Source organism: Glycine soja, chromosome 6, assembly GCF_004193775.1.
Source record: "Glycine soja cultivar W05 chromosome 6, ASM419377v2, whole genome shotgun sequence".
Lineage (NCBI taxonomy): Eukaryota > Viridiplantae > Streptophyta > Magnoliopsida > Fabales > Fabaceae > Glycine > Glycine soja.
Window position 1 is genome coordinate 5,049,901 of NC_041007.1, and position 11,494 is coordinate 5,061,394.

The 11,494-nt window shown below is 34.1% G+C and overlaps 3 protein-coding genes across 6 annotated transcripts; 1 reads left to right on the top strand and 2 right to left on the bottom strand.

Annotated features, from left to right (window-relative positions):
* The first annotated feature begins 513 nt into the window (after positions 1 to 513).
* On the top strand, positions 514 to 4,420 carry LOC114414950 (homeobox protein knotted-1-like 3). Of its 4 annotated transcripts, none has more exons than XM_028379406.1 (6): positions 514 to 1,359; positions 1,893 to 2,013; positions 2,972 to 3,165; positions 3,270 to 3,401; positions 3,702 to 3,838; positions 3,913 to 4,420. In XM_028379406.1, exons 1-6 carry the CDS (start codon positions 748 to 750, stop codon positions 3,950 to 3,952), a joined length of 1,236 nt encoding a protein of 411 aa, XP_028235207.1. In that variant the 5' UTR covers positions 514 to 747; the 3' UTR covers positions 3,953 to 4,420. The 4 variants fall into 4 exon arrangements, with proteins under 4 accessions (XP_028235207.1, XP_028235208.1, XP_028235210.1 ...); XM_028379407.1 differs by having other exon boundaries at positions 748 to 1,359; positions 3,916 to 4,420; XM_028379409.1 differs by having other exon boundaries at positions 748 to 1,359; positions 3,924 to 4,420.
* A 2,775-nt stretch (positions 4,421 to 7,195) lies between these two features.
* On the bottom strand, positions 7,196 to 7,798 carry LOC114413999. Its single transcript, XM_028378380.1, has one exon. The coding sequence runs from the start codon at positions 7,737 to 7,739 to the stop codon at positions 7,323 to 7,325; it is 417 nt and encodes a 138-aa protein (XP_028234181.1). The 5' UTR covers positions 7,740 to 7,798; the 3' UTR covers positions 7,196 to 7,322.
* Positions 7,799 to 9,347: 1,549 nt separating this feature from the next.
* Positions 9,348 to 10,646, bottom strand: LOC114414000 (verprolin-like). Its single transcript, XM_028378381.1, has 2 exons — positions 10,371 to 10,646; positions 9,348 to 10,343 (listed from the first exon to the last, which is right to left on the bottom strand). The coding sequence occupies exons 1-2, from the start codon at positions 10,601 to 10,603 to the stop codon at positions 9,920 to 9,922; spliced, it is 657 nt and encodes a 218-aa protein (XP_028234182.1). The 5' UTR covers positions 10,604 to 10,646; the 3' UTR covers positions 9,348 to 9,919.
* Between the last annotated feature and the right edge of the window lie 848 nt (positions 10,647 to 11,494).

Here is an 11,494-nt window from a genome sequence, read left to right on the forward strand (position 1 = left end):
TGAAGTCAAAAATATGTTTTTTTAATAATCATATTATTAATGTGAAATGTAAGATATATTCGCTACTCATCTTATCAATAATTAATCTATCTCAATAAATCCGATTAATTATTTTTAGTAAAAATTTTGTATGTAATTATTTTTATTATTCACAGAACTTATTTAAAAAATTCAAGTGCAGTTTTATTCATATGAAAGCAATGTTACTGCAAAAAATATGTTTAAATTCATTTATAAAAATTAAACTCATAAAAGATTTTTCTGTTTTAAAATAAGTATTTCATTTGAAAAAAATGATCTCAAGTATCATATTCTATGTTATTTATTCATTAATATTTTGTCTGTATAAAATAATAGTTATTTTGAGAGGAAAAAAATATAGATTACTTTATAAAATAAAATTTACTTCTAACCGGAAGCGAATATAAAGTGTTGAAATTGGTTTAACCAAGTCTAGACGGATAGGTGTATTATAAGAATGCACGAAGGGGCAAGCTGAAAAGAAAAAAGAAAAAAGAAAAAAGCAGTTTCCGGAATTAGTAAGTAATAAGCGGAAAACCAGTGTGAGAAATACTGAAAACCGCCTCATGTCTCGAATCTTGTTTGTAAGTATTAATATAACGTTGGCAGTAGTAACTCACAAGAGGCTCTTTTCCTCTCTAGTAGATTAGTACAATCCTTCACTTCACCATGTCCATGAACCAATAGCTGCTACCTTTTCAGAAGTTACTTTCTCGTTTTAAGTATATGGCGTACCATAACCCCCAAGACCTTCCACTTCACCATTTCACTGACCAACAACAACACCATAACCATACTCTCCCTCACAACTCCTTGCTCTCCGACCCTGCCTCCAAACCTGCCTCCGATCCTCACCAACCCGCGCCAAATTGGCTCAACAACGCCCTTCTCCGAACGGACTACACCCACACCACCACCACCACCACCACCAACACCGCTGCTAACAACAGCAACAACAGCACCAACTTCCTCAACCTCCACACTTCCGCTTCCGACTCCGGCCAATGGCAGGCCCGCCCGATCCTTAACCGCAACCACAGCGAGGTCATCGATGACGTGGCCGGCGCAGGCGCCGAATCCGGAGATTTGAAGGGAGAGACGGCGCCGGTGGACGGCCTCTTGAACTGGCAGAATGCGAGATTGAAGGCGGAGATTTTAACGCATCCTCTGTACGAACAGCTTCTGTCGGCACACGTGGCGTGCTTGCGGATCGCCACGCCGGTCGACCAGTTGCCCAGGATCGACGCTCAGCTCGCACAGTCCCAGAATGTGGTCGCCAAGTACTCTGCCTTCGGACAAGCCATCGTTGGCGACGATAAAGAACTCGATCAGTTCTTGGTATTTTCCTTTTCTTAATTTCACCCTTCTCTTTTTCCTTCTTTTTTCTTTTCTTTCCTCGGATTAAATATAAATTATTAGTTATTATTCTTTTGTGGTTATTTTTCTTCTTCTCCGTGGGTGCAATGGAGAACTTTCTTCTTTTGTGGTTAATTTTAAACTCGTGCTTTGAATTCAATGTCGTTTTGTGGATTGTCTTTGAAGACAATCCACAGAACGTGCTTGCGGTGAAAAGTTTACTCGGCTAAGAAAGTGAAACAGACATGTTCCTTGCTTGCTCAATGCATACTTTCATGGAGAAGGAAATTATTCAAATTAAGTCAGATGAAGAATGATGGTTATTAATTGAAATTAAATAGATTGGAAACAAGTGGTTCGAATTTGACTTTTTGGGCTAATTTTTATGCCGAATTTGACATCTGAATTAATATAACCCCTAGTTCATGGTGTGTGATTTCTGATGTGATAGAGCTTATCTGCTATGATACATTTACAACTTACAATTTTTTATATTTTCTTATTTGTTGCTGCAGTCCCACTATGTTCTGTTGCTCTGTTCTTTCAAAGAACAACTTCAACAGCATGTCCGGGTCCATGCAATGGAAGCAGTCATGGCTTGTTGGGAGATCGAGCAATCCTTACAAAGTTTAACAGGTACAACGATAGTCTTTTTAGTGATTTTTGCATCTCAACATAAAAATAAACTAATAAAGGTTAGTTGCCCTTCCATGATAAAATGGAAATAACTTGATTCAAGTTACTTCAATTATGTTCCTGCTATCAATGAACCAGCCTGTAATTTACTCTCCCAAACACAATATTTTAGTTATTTATGACCAATTTTTAGAAAACTGCAATAATTTATAAAAAAAAGGGGCTCTCTAAAGTTTTTACTCACAATTTTAATGGGAAGAAATCTCAAATATTTTATAGGAAAATAGGCGTAACATGTGCTGCTGCTGCTGTATGTTTGCGATTAACTATTAACTAATAACTATACGGTCTCGGGTCAGGAACTTGGGACAGAGTCGTTTCTGGCAATTAATTCAGACTGAGGGTACTTAAGTTCTCAAAATCAGGGATTTGACCTGTCGTGAGCTGTAACCTCATGTTCAAATTTTCTTACAAGGTCAACCATCAGTCAATATTTTGCAAGTTTCAGTGTAACAATAAATGATATGCAAGTCCTTAATGGTTGTTGGACTAAGAGGAACATGGCTACAGGGATTCAATTTTCCTTATCTTTTCACTTATAAAAAAGTCTGGGGGGTTTGGGAAACTTCAAATCTTGGCTTCTTAACTTTATTAAAATTGAAACATATATAACCAAATAGCAAAGAATATACCAAACCCCCACTTATTGTCTCAGATAGAATGATGACAATTTCTGTATTTGAAGAAAGTATTGAAGACTTTAAAGTGCATATAGCCCAGTTGTCCATATTTTTTGGCACGTTATGCCAAACTATCGTGCACTTTGAATGTTACGTAGTCATGAGCCTTTTGGTTAGATTAGCTAACTTTTTATGCACAAATAAAACAGCTCTTTCTGCAATTGGACGAGTACTAAAGTTATGGTATTTTTTTTATCACATGGTGCATGATTTAACAGGAGTTTCACCCGGGGAAGGTACGGGAGCAACAATGTCTGATGACGAAGATGAGCAAGTAGATAGTGATGCCAATCTGTTTGATGGTGCTTTGGATGGTCCTGATAGCATGGGATTCGGTCCTCTTATTCCCACAGAGAATGAGAGGTCCCTCATGGAACGTGTAAGACATGAATTGAAGCACGAATTGAAACAGGTTAGAGATTAAATGTTACTAATAGCTTTTAAAAGTCCCATCATTTTGAATGTCTTCCCATGTGATTGACCTCAATGTTTTTTATCTTTTAATTTATTATGTAGGGTTATAAAGATAAAATCGTGGACATAAGAGAGGAAATTTTACGTAAGAGACGAGCTGGGAAACTTCCTGGTGACACGACCTCTGTCCTTAAAGCTTGGTGGCAATCACATTCCAAGTGGCCTTATCCTACGGTAAGAACTCAAGACTTTACTATGTTTTTTTAGGAAATCCCTTTCAAACAAATTTGAACGAATTTAATGAATAACAACAAAGATGTCCTTGTACATATTTGTGCTACAAATTCAAAGAGAAGAAATAAGGATTAATGATTTTACACAATTTGTCTATGCACTTAGACAGTCCACATGTTTGCACTTATTGACCATTGACCAAATGAACATAGTAAGCTACTACAGAAGAATTTAACAATTGACTTTTTCAAAATTAATATTAAATGATTTCTCACAATTTATTCTTCAATGTTTTTTCAGGAGGAGGATAAGGCACGGTTGGTGCAGGAAACGGGTTTGCAGTTAAAGCAGATCAATAATTGGTTTATCAATCAAAGGAAGAGGAACTGGCATAGCAGTCCCTCAACTTCTACTGTTTTGAAGAGCAAGCGCAAAAGGTATTCATATTAAAAGATGTGCTTTTACTAATTTATATTTTGCATGAGCTTTGCACCAATCTTAGTTTAAAAAGAAGTAATGCAGGTCTTAATAGTGCTGATCAGTACACGTAAATGGAGGAAAACTCGAGAACCAATCCCTTACTGTACTCTGTTAGTATGTCTCTGCGGTCAATCATGGTGCATGGCAAGGGATTCAAGTAAAGTCAATGATAGAAAAAAAAGTTCAGATTTTGTTTTTGCTCAAGGAACAGGCCTAAAACACAGATGTGGAGGATTAAAAGCCTGTAGTACGGTGATGCATCAAAATTAGGGAGTTCAATTAGGAATTATATACCGATATCAAAATGGGTACCTCCATGGGAGCATATTTTTAGTCTCATTAATGTTTGTGAAATATATATAATAGTGAGGGGTTGTGGGTGTATAGTAATAATCTGAGCGTTTTTCCTTCAATCGTACTATTTTTTATTTTTTTTTGTTATTCTTAAAATGGTTATTTTACATGGAGCTTGGATATTTTGTTTTCTTAAAGTATTCTTCCAATACCTAGTAAAGAAAAGTATTGAATGAAAGCAAATATATTTAATGTAGGAAGCATTTAATAATTTTTTGTTTAATTAATACAGCAACTATTAGGAGGAATATAGAGTTGAATATTGTTGTAGAAAGGAAATTTGGTGAGTTGGCATGGTGTAGGCTTGTTGCCCCTTGAAGTGATTGTGAAGTCATAATCAAGACATGGAATAACTTCGTGAAATTAGGAAGGTGAAAACAGAGTTCATAAATTCATAGGAATTTCTGGTTGGAGGGTAAATGTTGGTGTGGTGGGTTTATGAATTATGACAGTGCCTATAGACGTATTTATAGTTAGGAAAAGTTCGGGTGGAACAGACAGACTGACAGAGCAAACGGAAATATTTTTATTTTTATTTTTTTGAGAAAAAAATGGCTCTTGCAGTCTTGCTAGCAGGGCATTACTGCATTTTATAAGTGGTCCCGTGAGTGATATGTTCTTTGTAGAGTGAAGGCAAATATCATAGTAACTGGCCGTGTTTGTGTAAGTTTTTTTTAATTTCTCACAATTATTGTTGTACGTATAAAAGTTAATTTTGAATTAAATGGATACTTTAAAAATTTGTTAATTATAATTGATTATAGGATAGGTGTGAGACTAATGAATATTTAATTTAACATCTAAATGGAAATAATATTTCTAAATTCAGTTTTAAAATGCCATATATAAATATAAATTAATTTTGTAATATTAATTTCTTCAATAATTCTTTAAAATGAAGTGTGAATAATATACTATTCTTTTTCTTAGACATGTTTAAATTATACTCTCTTTTCTTTTATTTTTAAAAATTACATTTTCTTTTCTAAAGAGATGAGTGAGTTTTACACTTATATTTTTCCACAAACAAAGATCAATTTTGAAAACTTAGTTTATAAAGAATTTTAAATCTTTTACAAATAATTTTGAGTTGAAATATTACTCACCTGTCCCTTAATTTTATTTTAAGTTATAATTTAATCTCTTATTCATTAAAAGTTATAAAATAGTTCCATAAATAATTATTTCATAACACGTTGATACTTTTAAAAAAAATGATTATTTTCAATTTTGGCACAATTTTTTATTGATTCAATACGTGAAAATTTTCCATTAAATTTAACTATATGAAAACTATAGGATTGAACTTGATGTTTGCACCAAATAAAATATAAATAAGATAAAAATTATACGAAAAGTGAATCTTAGAAGTAATATTTTTGTTTGGTTTTAAAAGATTTTTCAATTTTTGGTTGCTTGTAAGACTTTTTTTATGCGATTTTCATCATTTTTATATTTTTTTAAGTCCTAACATCGGTCGAATTTCACAATTTTGATAAAATAAATTGAAGAAGACAAGTTTTAAGACTTAAATCAATAAAAAGAATTAAAATCGTGTTTCAAAATTAAAAGTAATAATTTTTTTAAAGGATCAATAAGGGATATTTTACGATTTTTATTAAAAAATGAAATTACAACTTAAAATAAATATATGTAAATGTGAGTAATTTAACACTTGAGTTGTTGTTTTTAGGCGTTAGTCTTCTCTTGGGTTCAGCCTTTGGGCCCTTTGAAACCCAACCCTGGAATGATATATGGTTAACGTAACCCAAAGCATATAGAGGACAATAAGGACATAAGAGATTCAGTGCGCCCACTCCAGCAATACATTGTCTTCACCTATGTGTTTCAAACACTTGTCAATTGTCATGCAGTACAACCGGGAAATTATTTTAGTCCATCTATGACCTTTAATAGTTATTCCCTTACCTCATTTAGTAAGTTCAATCAAATCTTACCTACTATGTAGAAACAAAGACAAGGTAACACATACGCATACTTCCTCTTCCAAAACAATTCTAATGTATCATAAAGACATGCAAGGCCACCTCAAAAGAGTTGCTTCAACCAATTTTGCTTATTAAGGTTCGTGTTTGATAAAATATGTATTGGGACACTTTGCTTGTCAAGCACCATATGCTTTTTTAAACACACAGGTTATTATTTTTTCTGTAGGTTCAACAATGATGCTTTGAATTCAAAATCATTTTTTTTTTTACTTACTGCAATAAAAATTAATTTGGTTTAATACTAGTCCAAAAAAAAAACTATTTCTCTACCATCTCAAATCATTATCCTTCTATGCTTAACTTATACTGGATCTTATATTCGATTTTATTAACCTTATATCTTTCAACCTACTATTTTTAATTTTATTTTTTAGTTGAAGTTTTTCAATGATTTTTAAAAGAAATTATTAATAATAAAAAATAATCTTGTATGACAAATCCTTATCTAAACCACATATCATACTTAAAATATAATTTATATGTTCAAAAAAATTTATTTATTATAATTTTTAATTGTAAAAAAGTTTATATATTAAAAATATTTTTTAATTATATAAATTTATTTTATATAATGCACAAACTAAAAACTAGTTATAACAAACTGCGTTCTTAATCTCCTACCTTGTCAATTTGAACGTTAGATCAAGTCTTATCTCTATTATTTTGTTACATGCTGACATATTTATCATCTATTATTACGTTCCAATTGATATTTTAATGTTTCCAGTGGGATCATTGATTTACCACATTAATCCAATCTTTTTTTGGCCAACGGAACATTTGAAGGAATTAATCATAAACGTCTCCCTCCTTCCCTAGAATATCCTCGTCATGATTCGCAGCGTTTAGTCATGGCATTTTACTTCTGTTGAGAAGAAGCATTTTATGGGGTAATTGATCAAATGGTCAATTTGCAACTTAAGAAAAAGAAGAAATTGACTCCCAAACAAATGAATTAGAAGAGAAAAAGCATTTATATATAACTATATATGTACACATTATTTGATTATGAAAATTACAAGAGGAACAATAACGCTTGGGTAATTAATCCCCAGGAATATTAATCAATTAAGAATGTTTAAGCTTCACTGTGCTCCCATTCCAAATATAGCTTGTTTATCCCTAATGGACATGCATACCGAGCCGAGAAATCAAGAAAAACACCATCATCCTCCTCTATTGATCCATCATCAAAATTAAGCGCATAACTCTTGGGATCATACTGGAATTGCATTTTCCTTTTCATTTCCTTGGCTTCACTAATACACGTCCTCAACCTCCGCAAAGAAAAACTCTTCTTTGGCCACACCAAAATTTCTGACAACACCTTCATCGCCCTCTCTAGTTTCTTCCGCAACCATTTTCGACGAATCTCCAACGTTTCTTGCTCTTCCCCACGCGATTCATATCGATGTGGGCCTTGTGGGGCGTAGAGCACACGGAAACAGTTAAGTGAAGCTATAATTTCTTCAAGCCTTGATGGAGTCCCCGCCATTCTTCAAAGACCAAAAGTTACAATGATTGATGAATCAATCACCAAATGTGAAATTTGTGTGTGTATATATATATATATATATATATATGCACATGCACGAAGAGAGAGACTGTCACTTCGATATACGAAACAAATAAGTGAACTCGTTACGTAGATCAAATATACGAGGCATTGGTTTGTGACCGAAGCGGTCTTCTGAAAATTATAAGGACCTATGATTTTATGTCACGTGGTGATCGTGATGACTTACTTTCTGAGGTGTCGAGTTTCGATTGTACTGTTCTTTGCCGATTGTGACAGACGGGTGAACTTGTGTATAAGTTATCTGCAGGTTTGTCGTCTTGGGCATTTGTTAGAAACATGAATACTACGTTTTCCGGCCCACCGCGGATTACAGAAGCTGGGGCTTATGTGGCGTCTGTTAATCGACAGTTAGGAGCCGAACAGATCTTTATATTGTTTATCCTTTCAAAATGATTTTTTTTATTGTTTACATATTATGTGGATAAGTTTCGACTCCCTTGATATCACTATATATCAATGCTTTTCCTTTTTCAAAAGAGATAATTTACATTATATATCATTCGTTTGCACCTCCTTGGATACATTCATTAATCTTTTTTTGTACGTTTTATTCCAAAGCCAAACTAGACTTTTTACAAAATTTGTGTGAGATCGATTAAAAATAAATAAATTGGGTGAGATGATTAATATATAGATATAGAAACAATTTGATCACAAAAAAAAATCTAGATCGAACTAATTTTTTTATATTACACCAACATTTTTAAATTTAACTAAAACTAATAAATAAAAATAAATTAAAGAGAATAGTAAACGTTTTCTAACTTTAAAAGAGGAGTATTTTTTTTAATTATTCAATTAATAAGCGTTCTAATCAAAGTGTACTATGTAGGACATGTAATATTACAATACAAAAGAACAAACAATTAATGATAATCAACTATACAGATGAATGAATAAAATGTCAGAAGTTAATCAGAGAAAAATGATTATACGGAAAAAAGTAAAAAAAAATTTACACAGAACTAATATTATAAAACTATTTTACACGTAGAGACCGTACTCATCTAATTATCACAAAAAATAAAACATGAAAAGAGGCTATTTGTAAGTATAACAAGAGGTTGGCTAATGTCTAGCCTAACAATATTAGTGTGGAAACCAAAACAAGTTGCTTAAATTGCCGTATACCCAAACTATCTCGTTAGTTTGTTTACATGATATGAAGTGGGAGAGCATAATTCAGGAAAGCTTTTCCCTTTTTATTAATAGTTGATTATTATGTTTCATAAAAAAAACTCACAAAAACATATAAAAAATATTTTTTTAAAAACTAAATTAAATACACATGGTAAAAAAGGAAGAAGAAAAAAAGAAAGTACAACTGATAAAATTTTTGTACCGAGGGTTCGAATCCCTCTCTTTCCGTTGATAATTTGATAAACCTAGTAAAATTAAGAAACTAATTTATACTGAATTCGTTAAGAAAATTAGATTTTTTTTTTCTTTGTTATTTAAGCTAATGTCGTTCTTGACTCACTATTATGTCTTGAAATTCAAGGACTAAGACAAGCCTCTTGAGAGAGAAGAAGAGAGAGAACTTTTTTAGTATTTTTCTTATATTTTGAAGGAAGCGCTTCATACATATATAGTGTGATACTCGGGGACAAGTTCCCGACAATAATAACGAAAAGATAAGTGCAAATCTCGAATATCCTAACAGAATGATATTCCTATTATTTCCCACTAACTAAAAGGCACAATTTGGTGGATTCGAGCCTACTACATACTGCACGATGCCTTCGACGTACGATGCATGAGGCCTCTGCTACCCTGGACGTACTCCCTTAAGTAAGTTGGAGGTGCAACCTTTCTTTTGGGCCTCGTAGAGCTTGCTTCTTGCAGACCCCATGTGTTATTTGTATCATTCCCGAGCCCATAAAAAATACATTGTCCTCAAGGAGTTGGGTTTCAAAATATGGCTTCAAATTCGAACCGAGATCCCAAATTAAAATGGGTGAAGGAATGAGCGAATGAATATTAGTGTTGTGGAAATCGAGCCATTTTGCAACGTCGCTAGTAGCGTAAAAGAGGAAGGAGTGGTCGAGCTCCTTACAGCGACTGGGATACTCCTTGCGGACTTGGGAAATGGTGATCTAGCGGCGGTTGAAGGACGCGTGGGGGTTGCTGTTAGCAAGGAGGGGAACGACCACAATGAAAAGTGGAGCCGACAAGGGTGTGGGATGCGGCTGTATGAGTGCGTGGAGTGAAGGTGGATTCGACATGGACGACGGAGGTGGTATGGGCGGCGGAGTCGGCAAGGGTGATTGGTTGTGTTGCATTGGTACGAGGCATGAAGGCGTAGTTGGCCTGGAAGGCGGAGGCGACGGTGGTGACTGCACGGAGGAAGAAGATTGGTATTGGTGACTAATTCTCGAAGGCAGTTTTAGAAGAAGGGTATCGAGTGTGGATTCGAGGCGGAGTTGAGCTACAACAAATTTGGCCATGGCAGCCTCGAGGCGGTCCACGCCCGCGGGAGAAGGTTCAGCGTCCGTCATTCGAGGTGGGTGTTGAAATGAAAGGGACAGAGGTGGTTGCTGAAATGAAGGAGGAGTTCCCTCAATATCGAACAAGCATAGCAAACATTTTGTGGGTGCTCTCAAAATCAATCCCAAGGAATTGAACTGGATGTACAAAAGGATGAGGGGTGTGCGGAAACAAAGGGGATAGGTGCTGCAGAAATGGTTGCTGGTGGATAGCTGTGTGGAAAGGATGGCATGTGAAGGGGTGATTCGGCGGGTGGTGTGGGTTGCAGTGGCTGGAGCTAGTATGACATCCATGGAAGATAGCCATTGGGCTCTCAATGAAAACACCAAATGTTACGTCTTGAAATTCAAGGACCAAGACAAGCCTTCTGAGAGAGAAGAAGAGAGGGAACTTTTCTAGTATTTTTCTTATATTCCGAAGGAAGCACACACACACACACACACACACAAGCCTACTACCTATTGCCTGATGCCTTCGACGTACGATGCATGATGCATGAGGCATCTACTACCCATGCTGGACGTACTCCCTTAAGTAAGCTGGAGGTGCAACCTTTCTTTTGGGCCTCGTAAAGCTTGCTTCTTGCAGACCCCATGTGCTATTTGTATCACTCACTTTGTTTCTCTTGACTTTTGATAGCCAAACTTATTATATAGAAATTAATTAAGTAATATTAATAATTCACAGCAATAAGAACATTAAGTAATTCGTAAAAAAAATAAGTAGTTTTTTTTGTCTAATTATATGTTTAGAATTACTTACTTTTAAAAAATAACTGTTTTTTTTAAGGAGGACTTTTTATATTTAAAACCACTGAAGAAAAAAAAATAATTATTTTAAAATTAAATGTTATTTTTTAAAGATCTTTTTTCTTTAAATTTCTCAACTTAGTAGTCTGAAAAATAGTGATTAACATTCTCCAATTTTTTTTTTATATATATAATAGGATGCTAGCACCAAGCAACAGTAACAAAACATTCTTCAATTTTTTAATTTTTTTTGTATATAATATATAGGAAGCTAGCAAAAGCCTAGCAACAATAACAATATCAGTAGATAAAGGGAGCGAGTGCATTATAGTATTAACAAAAAAAATCTTCAATAAAAAAGAGTAGTAACAAAAAACTGAAGATAGGCTAAGGGAAAGAGATGAAACGTCGGACTCTGTCCATTAGAACAATCGA

What these genes read in the sequence shown, in the direction of transcription:
- LOC114414950 (XM_028379406.1), top strand. Translation starts at nt 748, where the DNA reads ATGGCGTACCATAACCCCCAAGACCTTCCACTTCACCATTTCACTGAC. An exon ending in AAGAACTCGATCAGTTCTTG is followed by an intron (nt 1,360 to 1,892) that starts GTATTTTCCTTT and finishes TTGTTGCTGCAG; the next exon opens with TCCCACTATGTTCTGTTGCT. An exon ending in TTGAAGAGCAAGCGCAAAAG is followed by an intron (nt 3,839 to 3,912) that starts GTATTCATATTA and finishes TAGTTTAAAAAG; the next exon opens with AAGTAATGCAGGTCTTAATA.
- LOC114413999 (XM_028378380.1), bottom strand. Translation starts at nt 7,739, where the DNA reads ATGGCGGGGACTCCATCAAGGCTTGAAGAAATTATAGCTTCACTTAAC.
- LOC114414000 (XM_028378381.1), bottom strand. Translation starts at nt 10,603, where the DNA reads ATGGATGTCATACTAGCTCCAGCCACTGCAACCCACACCACCCGCCGA. An exon ending in GATATTGAGGGAACTCCTCC is followed by an intron (nt 10,344 to 10,370) that starts TTCATTTCAGCA and finishes ACCTCTGTCCCT; the next exon opens with TTCATTTCAACACCCACCTC.